Source organism: Gavialis gangeticus, unplaced genomic scaffold, assembly GCF_001723915.1.
Source record: "Gavialis gangeticus isolate Ggan-Ray unplaced genomic scaffold, GavGan_comp1, whole genome shotgun sequence".
Classification (NCBI taxonomy): Eukaryota; Metazoa; Chordata; order Crocodylia; family Gavialidae; genus Gavialis; species Gavialis gangeticus.
The window spans coordinates 18,940,070-18,950,707 of NW_017729024.1; the positions used below are offsets into that span (position 1 = coordinate 18,940,070).

The 10,638-nt window shown below is 39.3% G+C and overlaps 1 protein-coding gene across 1 annotated transcript in view; it reads left to right on the plus strand.

Moving 5' to 3' along the window:
• EDIL3 (EGF like repeats and discoidin domains 3) overlaps window positions 1-10,638 on the plus strand; it is a 430,122-nt gene that overhangs the window by 251,768 nt on the left and 167,716 nt on the right. The window contains exon 7 of the mRNA XM_019518185.1: window positions 746-927. Coding sequence (XP_019373730.1) covers window positions 746-927 — 182 coding nt within the window. The remainder of the gene's footprint in view (window positions 1-745; window positions 928-10,638) is intronic.

Genomic DNA, 10,638 nt, shown 5'->3' on the forward strand with positions numbered 1-10,638 from the left:
AATTTTAGTGGCCAATCAGATCCTATCCTGCAAAGAAATTTCTAGTCAGATTATGTCATGCTGCAGAAAGACTGAGCATGCGCCTGGTCAGGTTTTGTGGGCAACTGAGCATGTGCGAAGCTGAAAAGTAGGTCACGGATGACTGACAGGCCCAGGGGTCGAGCAGAGGGCATGCAGCCTAGGCTGTCTGCACATGTCAGGATCGACTCTCCTGTACTGGCAGCACACAAATCTAATAATTTTCATTGACAGTATCCATACAGAATTATTACCAGTAATGTAACTAGCCAACATAAAATACATTTCTAATTATATACTCAATTACAATTTGCAGCATCTTGACCAGGAAACTAAGTAGCACGAATTGCAAGATGGGACTTTTACAATAATTATAAAAATTGAAATGTGCTTTTAGTAAATATTTCAGTGCTCAGTTGCAGGATTTACATTTTTGAATATTTGCATTCATAAAACAAACTTTCAAATGTTTATGGAAGACAGACCCTATAAGGGAAATGAACTCCATCTAATTGGTTAGTTTTTAAAGAAGAATTCTTTGTTATTTGCTTCTTTCTATTCCTAATAAAATACTGTTCAGTTGCTTTAAATCACTTGTAGTAATATATTTTGATCAATGGTAGCCTGGATCCATTAATCTGAATTTTTCTAGGCATGGTCACTCATCACTCTCTGAATAATTAAGCATTCCAGTTGTATTCATTATTATTCATGGTTCTCTTTACAGGATGTTCTGGCCCACTGGGAATAGAAGGAGGAATTGTATCAAACCAACAAATCACTGCATCATCCACACATCGAGCTCTTTTTGGGCTCCAGAAGTGGTATCCGTACTATGCAAGACTTAATAAGAAGGGTCTTGTGAATGCTTGGACTGCTGCAGAAAATGACAGATGGCCATGGATACAGGTAACAGATGGAACTGTGTAAAACAGAAAGGGGAGGGGGTTCTCTTAGATTCAATTGCCAGAATCTCTTAAACTGATGAAGACTAGTGGTAAACTAATAGTGAGCATCTTATTCACTGTCATAAAGGCACCCTAGACTAAAGAGGGTTATTAAGTTGGGAAGAGGATACTAATTTCAGCTACTCTGTGGATAAAATATACACATCTTTATCTAAAGGAAAAAATAGACCTATCCTTATTCTTTGCTGTGACCGTAAGAATCTCTCAGACCTAAAAACAGGTTTATTAAGGTACTTATCTAAGAAGCTGCTTTTCACATATGTCACGTCAGTCCATTAGCCATTGCAGCATAGCAGCCGCAGTTGTTGATAGATGGCCTTTAACACACACATGAATGAAGAAACAAAAAAGTAATGGATCCAGTTTTTATTCAGGGAAATCCTCTACCTCCTTTACTGGGCATTTTGCCCAAGCATAGACAGCAGGTCTAGACTTTGTATTTTTACCCACTGTCTATCTATTCAAGAGGTGTGCATGAACATGTTTCATATGTTATAGGGGAGATGGTGGAAACTGTTGTTATGGTCAAAATACATCCACTTTTCACTTCATGCTCAAATGTATCTTTGGGATAAAAAATTCTCTATTCTTCATCTCTATCCAAAAGAAAACGTTTCATGAAAGTTTCAAATAGACATATCTACTTTGGGAATCAGATTCTTTAGTCTTGCAAATTGTATAGTCATCTGTGCCAGGGTACTTACTTTTTATAGATATCATGACTGCAAAAGTTGCAAAGCAATGAAAAATGAATTGTTATGGCTCTGTGCTAATTAATAGTGTATTAAGATTAGTGTCAGATTACTCACTGTTTCTGTAGTTCTCATTTTGTAATGATGCATGTATTGGACAAGACTTAGAGTTATTTAATATATCTTCATGTGTGATAATATGGGCTACAGCCTCCAGTTGCAGATAACGTGAGAAAGGGGCCATTTTCCTAGTACTGTATTTACTTGAATACAAAGTGAGGTTTTCTCCCAATTCAACATGGGGAGGAAATGCCCTTTGTCTTGGGTTTGAGTAAGCTGAGGGTGTGGAGGGAAGAGGCAAGTGGCTGCTGCAACTCCAACTCTGGACCTGACCTAGAGTCAGAGTTAGCTGAATTTGCAGCAACCATCTGCCCTCATCCCCAACAGTGTCAGCCCCCCTTGTGTGCCTGCACTGCCCCCCCACCCCACCCCACAGCCTCTGTTGTCTTGCTGCTTACTATCCAACATGGCCCCCACCCCATTCCAGCCCATGGTGTGGAGCTCCAACCTTAGCTGGGCCACAACCTGCCACAATGCCGCTCAATGACCAGGGTGGGGCAGGAACCAGAGTTATCCTATGCTCCATGTCCTGAGCCAGAATGGGGCTGGAGCTGCATTGGATGATAAGCAATGGGGCAAGGAGGGGGCAGAGGCTGCAGGGGAGGGCAGAGGCAATGGGGGTGGCAGAAGCTTCAGTGACAAGCAGGGGACAAGAGGTTTCAGGGCATAGGCAGGAGTCAGAGGCTTCAGGGGGCAGGTAACAAGGGGCATAGGCACTGCATAGCAGGCACCAGGGCACACAGGTCCCCCCACTGGCTGCACCCCTGCCACTGCTTTCTTAACCATAACAGTAGGAGAGGATTGAAATTTGAGGATGAATTTAAGTAGGTTTTATTTGTGGAAAATTATCCTGTCCTGCTGCCCTTCCCCTGGGAGCCCCACACCATACGACCCTGCCTGCCTGGCAGCACCAGGGGGGCACCACTCCATGCCAATATCACCCCTGCTGCTGCCTGATGAGCAGGGGGCACACAGCTGGTGTGGGTTTCCTGGCAGAGGGCAACATGGTAGGGAGCCCAGAGCCTGCAGCGGGCAGCCCACATCTGCCCATGCCCCACACACAAATCTGGGGGGACACGTGCAGCCCATGCCCCCCAAGGGTTGTATGCAGTGGTGGGGAGCTGCCCCCATTCCCCCTTGACAAGCCACCTTTGGCTCGGTCCCACTCCGTGCACCAGGCCCATGTACCACCCTGCCTGGGCAGTACCCCCAGCCCCTGCCCCACCTCACCCTCACTGTGGGGGCCTTGATATGCCTCCATTAACTTACCTGCAGGTAACTGCTTTCCACACTGCCCAGCTGTATTCCCAACTGTATGCATGTGTGTGGGTGTGCACATGCACGTGGTGCTCCCCACACTCCCACCAGCCCCAAGCATCCCCTTGCAGACTGAAAGGCTGCCAATCTGCAAAGGGAAACTTACCATTTCCCATAGATCCCTGCATGATGCTGTGAATCTGGGTCAAATGCTGTCCCAGAGTCATGTAGCCTGGGACTGGGACTTGAAGTTCCCATTTTGGGACTGTCCTGCCCAGTTAGGGATGGGTGGACCCTAGTTTCCTCTCATGAAATCAAGTGGTTTACAAATTCATCAGTTTATGCATTAAGAAAGACTAGGAGAGAATAAGGGGAAGTGAATTTAGCAGAAGTATTTCCTGAAGAGTGAGACAATAACTTAGAAAGACTAAGAACACTAAGCAACTGAGAAGCCTAAGCAAGTAGCTTCTAAGTTGGGGTGTATGACTAGTATTCAAGAGTGGGGTTTACACATGTATTGGCACCGGCTTGTTCTCAAAGTAGTCATTCCTATTAGCTTCCAGGGGAAAAAAATGAGTTAGGCCAACATTAAACTATTTTTAAAATCCTATCCCAAAGCATTCAGTTTGAAATATTTAGTTTCTCTAGAATTAATAAGTAGGTACTACTAATATTCTATTCTATTCCATTCCGGTTCATTTTTAACAATTCTGACCATGGTATTTGAGCACTTTTAAAAAAATCATTAAGTTGTATCTTTCTCCTTCCATTTCTCCCTTGTATTTGAAATAAAAAATGGTGACGTTTTGATGCTTGTTAAAATCTTCTCATTCCCGAGTCTTGGAATGGACCCTATTCAATTGTTCCTTCAAAGGGTATACCATGTTTTCTTTAGTTTATTGTGTTTATGTTTATGTGTGTGTGTGTTTTTAAAGACCTTTAGAATGGAAATTGTATGTACATAAAACTATATAAGTTTTTTTTTAGAAACTAAAAGCTTTGCCTCATTATCACTCAAGCACTAGAAATAACTATAATGAAGATCACTTATGCATGTCTATTGTAAGTCTCTCTTTTCACTCAGTCTTGGGCTAAGTACAGTCAAAAAGCCCAAGACTGAATTGATTCAGTCTTTACAGGTTAGTCTAAACTGTGTAGATTAAACCAATAAGCCAGTGAACAGACATTCACTTTTGACTCTGGAAATGCAACTACATGCCTGCAATGGCTCAGACAAGAAGCTGGAGGGTGCTACAGCATGCCTACCTTCTCAGCTGGAGCAGACAAGGCTAACCTGCTCACCCTGTGAGTGGGGTTTACAATGGATATGCAAAGCACCCTGGGATGCTGGGGGACTATGAGTTAACTTGAAAAGTAGGGGATCTGGGACAGAAGTTCAATAAACCAAGTTAACCTAAATCAGTTAAGTCTGATACTACATCCATCCACGTTTTGGCCATTTTGAAAGTGGTTTAGGTGCCCTGAACTTCTTTTGTGTTACAGGTTTGAACTGGTTTCCAATCACTTATACCGTTGATTTGTAATATCTGTCCCTAGCCATAATGTTCTGAATATTTCATTTGGCAGGGTGATGTTTTCCAAAGCTCATCTTTGTCCAAGGATGATTTTTGTTTTATAGCTTGAGTGAAGTTACTTTTGTTGTAAAAAGTTGAGCCACTTTGCAGCATAGGGAAAATGACAAAATAAAATATGCTAACTCCTGTAAGAAATATAAATTCAACTTTTCTATGGAAATTGCTACTGCTAAAGTACCTTGGGATAGAAAATCTAAATTTGGCAGGGAGATAATGCATGTAGAGGAGGCATGCCCTTGAATCTTCTGTTGAAATGGGTTTTGCTTTGATAGAGACGTAAACTTTAGGCAAATAACACTTCATGAAGTTTGTGACTTGTTCTTTGCTTCAAAGCCCTGGATCATTCTTTAAGCTGTAAAGGGCCAAATACTGATCTGCCCTCTTAAGGACATGCAATAGGCAAGAGATGAGAAGAAAAGGAACAGAAGGAGTCCCCAGGCTCATTTCTAGACAGCTTGTATAAGAGAGAATATACTTTTTTAAAATGTTGTGTATTTGCTTTAGCATTCCAACCCCTGGTGCTTACTCAGGATATACGTGTTTCTCCATATCATCTCCAAACTATAGCGCTGCCTAAGGGCTTGCCTCCTTGCCTACACTACCTCCTTGTTATTCTCAGGACCTCTGCCAACAGGGTTTACCCTGCTTTCAGCTCAGTGCATACCAAGTTTCACCTAAGAGCAGCCCTGAGCACGCATGCTTCCTTTGTATTGCTCTCACCATCTCAAGAATGCTTCCTGCTGTGTATTCAGAACCACTGTAAGACACCTACTCTGCTCTTGCTGACAAGGAACATTACAGTTTGCTGAATTCCCTTCAGGTTTTGAGAGAAACCTTCAACCCCAACCTTGCCAATTCTCTTTTTTGCTTTATCTTCTCCCTGTCTACAAAAAATTACTCTACTAAGGGACTGCTTTGGGGGATCCAGGCCTGACCATGAGTGATGGAACTGCAGTGCAATGGAGTCAGCTGAACTGGTTCATTCCTTGCATAAGATTACTGCAGGGGGTTCCCCCTGTGACAGTATGGGTGAAAGATCATTGGGCCTTCAGACCAGCCGAAGGTGGCCTTTTAAAGAAAAGTGAATATTTAACACAGAGATTATGTAGCATGTTGCAGAACAAATCCATGTTTATTTTCTTTTTCTTTTCTTTTTTTAGAATGCAAATTAGCATCTAGTGTAGTGAACCCCAAAAGTAGCCTGTTTCTCTATTCTAGTTTTTAATGTCTGGTAAATTCTAAAGGAAGTTGTTACATAATAGGCAAAGTCCTCCAAAATATAATTATTCACAGACCTCTAGATATTTTTGCCTGTGCCATCATTATCAATTTTCTTTGTCATTTAATTTCTTTATTTATATGCAGCTTGGCAAATGAAAGGTTTGAGTACTCTGCTTATAACTCACTTGTAATGAGTGCAGTTTTTTCCCCTATCTTTCAGGTGTCTGACATGCATGAACTAATTAGTATGCAATTTCATTTTCCTGCATTCTCCTGATGAATTGAAAATGGAAATTGCCATTTTAAATTTACACTCTCAGCATGTAATTAGTAATGGCACTACAATGCTTGTAATTGGCTCATGATTTAAAGGGTCAATGACCATGTTTGTGAAAGCAAATTAAAGTCATATCTTCTTTTAAGGTTCTGCTGACCTTTGTTTTTTCTTATAGATTTTCAATGTTGATAAAATAGCATTTGTGTTAATTACTTACTGCTTCATTAGGGACATCAACCATTACTGTTTCCAGCTGAAATAAGAGAAACTTCCACATTTTTATACTTTTAGTAAGCTAAGTACAATCAAAATTGTCACTACATCAGTAATACTGTATTATTTCAAATCCCTGTTACAGGTGACAGTTGTTTTTTCTTATCTTTGCTAGCCCAGCTGCTTTTGCAAATTCAGGAATTAAATATAGGTACAATTTTAGTCTCGTTCCATGTACAGAGCTATTCAGCAAATGCCAGAAAATCTAGTTTTCATATACAATTCATGCTCCCAAAGAAATATGAATCGGCATGGAGGATAGTTCTGGCCCTGTTTGCTTGTATTCTCTGTGCGTATGATTCAAAATCTGTCTAGTGACACAAATAGGCTATGGATCAAGGAGAGCCTATGTCACAATTCTGAATCCCTCTCCTATTTGTTTTTAGTTACAGTTCTCTGTTACTCCTTCTCATTGTTGGTACCATTTTCCTTTCCATTTTCTGCCTGTTCTCTCTCTTTCACTTACCCTGGCTACTGTGAACCCACTTTAAGATGCTGGTACTTTAATAAGGATATTCCACTAATTACTTCTTTAATTTTTTATACTGTCATCTTCTAATCCAACAGCTCTTACTGTAGCACCCCAGTTGATATGTGTACCTTAGCACATTTTGAGCCATCCTAGTCAAGAGCATAAGAATTGCGATTTAGTGGGTGTATCTACACGTTCTTTAATGTTCTGTAATTACAGCACATTAAGTTTAGTACCTGTAATAAGAGATACTAACTTAATGCACCATAATTGGTGCTACTGCACAGTTGCATCAGCGCACACTTTTTTGTGACACTACTGCACGATAAATTAATTCTACTGTGTATTAGTGCGTTAGTATGGTTTTTGCTTGCAGTGCTACTGCACAATTAGTGTCTTGTGTAGATGCACCCATTGTGTCTGACCATAGGTCCATCTTGCTCAGTATTGTTAGCACCAGTGAAACACATAGTGCTTAGGGATCGTTAAAGCACAATTAATCCTTAAGTGAAACATGAAATACGAAGACAGACAACTCAGTGTCCTAAAATCAAAGTCTAACTTAATTAGTAAGCAGTTTCTATATTCAGAGAGAGAAAAACATTCAATACAATGATCTCATCCAATCCCAGATGTTACTTTGCTCAACAGAAAAGATGACCGCTCAGCTCCTGAAAGCAAAGGGTGCATCGTTGCCTGGGACAGTCCAGACAGGTGTTGAAGTCTGGATTTATGATGACAACGACGGCACTTACCTTTCTTACTGCCTCCTTTTATGCTTTTCTTCAACTTCACTACTTTGACGACTCCTTGACTTTGGATTGGTCTCTCTGTGGTCAGCCTACTACCCTTATTTTATCCTGTCAGCATATTCTTTTGTTCAACAGACCTATCACAAGCACACTTCTTAATTTGTCACTTTTCCGGTGTCTTACTTTGGGTATTGTCCATTGGTCTCCCTTATCACCTTTCATTAACATACCCTATCATTTCATCCCTCTGATTCAGCTGTTTAGTGCTGAGTTCAGTTAAGTTGAGGTGGTAACAAGGCCATTGTTATGTTATGTTAGAAGAACTTCTCACAGTGATAAAAAAAAAAAGATGTAACATAAAAAACACTATGAGCTCTACAAAAACAAGTCCAGGCCAGCTGATAAACAACATGAAAAGTTAATGAGGCTATACAAAACTTGGGCAATGCTTAAATAAGGCTGAATATATTTTTTAAAAAGTTTTTAAAATACTATCATTCACCACTCTATAAGCAGGTGCAACTTTAAAGAATAAAAACAAGCTCCCCTAACAGTATCCTGTGTCACAACAGTGACAGACAGTGGATGCTGAAAAGGAGAGTGAAATGGGTATGACCAGGATTTTTTCAACTGTTGAAAGGTGATGAGAAATTGGAAGGAATTTGAAACTGATGGTTGAAACTGAAATTCAGTACCTGTAAGGTATTAATTTTCAAGAGACCTACATTTCTAATATCAGCTCTGTCACAGACTCATTATGTAACTATGGGTGACTCACTGAACTTCCCCAGACTACAAGTTATTGATAATTTGCTGCTAATTACTCATAGAAATGGTAATACCTATCAGAAGTCTTCAAAGGCATGCTGGCAACTCTGTCCAAATGTCAAGTATTAGTATTGCTTAGGAGATTGGCAGGAAGGTAAACTGAAGTGCCATAATTGCACTAATATCTCCTTGTGGTTTTTGTGTTGCCTTCACTTCAAAGATTTAGTTGTGTGTTTCCTACCATGTGCTTAGATACTGGGGTGATAAAATCTGTATAAGAAGTGAAAAATAATAATTTTCACATGGTAGATGTATTGCTTGAGAAATGAATATTTTTTATCCTGGCCTTGAAAACTGTTCTGATCTTACCACAACTCCAGAACACAGTTTGTCTGAAAGTTCTCATTAAACCAAGTACATTAATATACTGCTTAGTCTAATGACCCCTTTTAAGTTCTCCATGATAAAAAATTACAATCTTCCCTTAAAATAAGATTTAAAAAGTAATATCTTATAAACACTTAATAAAAAGGTCTTAAAATATGTGCTATTTCTGATTAAACACTACAAACAAAAATGCACTTACCACTGACTTGGAAACCGTCAGTATTGCTGTAACACAATATAGCATATTTACTCTATAATTATTTTGCTAGTCACCATAATTATCATAATGCTAGTGCACATTTGCTGCTTATTAGTTTAAAAAGATATATCCTGGATGTTCACTCCAGCTGCTGTCAGCTTTAAAAATTGTGCCTAATAAAATTTTAAAACGTAACTAGAATAATGTTTCTTCTTGTAAAAGACAAAATTCACGTAACTTAATGCATATTTCTCAGTGCATTAAGAAATCTTTACACAAAAGAACATGATTGAACAAATAAAACATTTTAAAAGGTTAAAGGAACTTTTCTCATAACTGTAACATATGGAGTAAAGTACATACAGTCAGCTAGCTGACTAGTATTTCTACTGTTCCAATGCTTGACCACCTGCATAGTGAAAAAGTTCTTAAAATTCATCTGGAATTTTAGTTCTATTTAATATTACTTTTACTTTTTAAATACCTCTACTTTAAAAAAAATAATAAAGTGCATTTCTTGCCTATAATCAACACTGCCTAAGGAGAGTCTAGCATTAAATTTGCCAGGATAAGGCACTGGAAAATAATATATCCAAACAGAAGAAGGATAAAATTGTCAAAAACATACATGTGCTCAGAAATCTAAGTCACATCATTAACTAAATACCATTACTTTTAATGAGTCCTAGGTTTTAAATCTTAGATCTTAGAAACTTAGCAGTGACAAAGCCAAATGTTTCATTGCCTGGTGTCTGGGCCCTGTAGTGGAATCTGAAGCTCTAAGTTAGGTACCTAGTACCATTTTATGGTAGGGTTGGGTATTTGACCAGTCATATAAAGTTCGGTCAATTGGCCAGTCAAATATCAGTTGAAAATTGTAAAAAATAATTGCCAGTAGGTGCAAATAATACACAGAAAAGGCACAATTTTTCCATTAAGAAATGTGTCAAAAAACTATAAAAAATCATATATCTGTCAGGAAAACTACAAAATAATAGTAGGTTGGCTTTTTTTTAATTGCTATAATCTTTGACCAGTCAAACAATATGCAATCAATTGACTGCTTGAGTCACCGGCTTGACAACCCTATTATACACTTTATGAAAAAGGTTTGTTGCTGAGAATAGGTTGTATAACAGACAATATATGTTGATAGGAGAATAACCTAAGCTAGGTAATTGGAAGCATGGAGTGGTGCATCTTAGACACTGCCTCTGTCTGGGATGTATTAAGCATCCATACGTACTCTTTACTACAATACTCGGAAACACTTCCTGAAGATATAGAAAATTAAATCCTTGCTTTCAAGGGGTAAACAGAACTAATCCTCCTTAGAGGTAGTTCCCAACTTCCATCCCTTATAAGCTTCTCTTTTCAGATTCAGGAGGTTCATGAGTTCCCTATTGAGCCAAGGGAATCTCCCAGGCCTTTTCCTATCTTTCATATGGGCTGGAAGGGACTTCCCTGGTGCTTGTAAGATCATGTCCTTAAAAGCGACCACTCATCATAGACTCCCCTCCCTGTCAGATCATGGTTTCTCAGGGCTTCAACAACCAACCTCTTGAGCTTGTGAAAGTCAGTTTTCCTAAAAGCAAGGATTTCAGACAGATTTGCCAGCTTTGTGATGGATGGAGAAAGT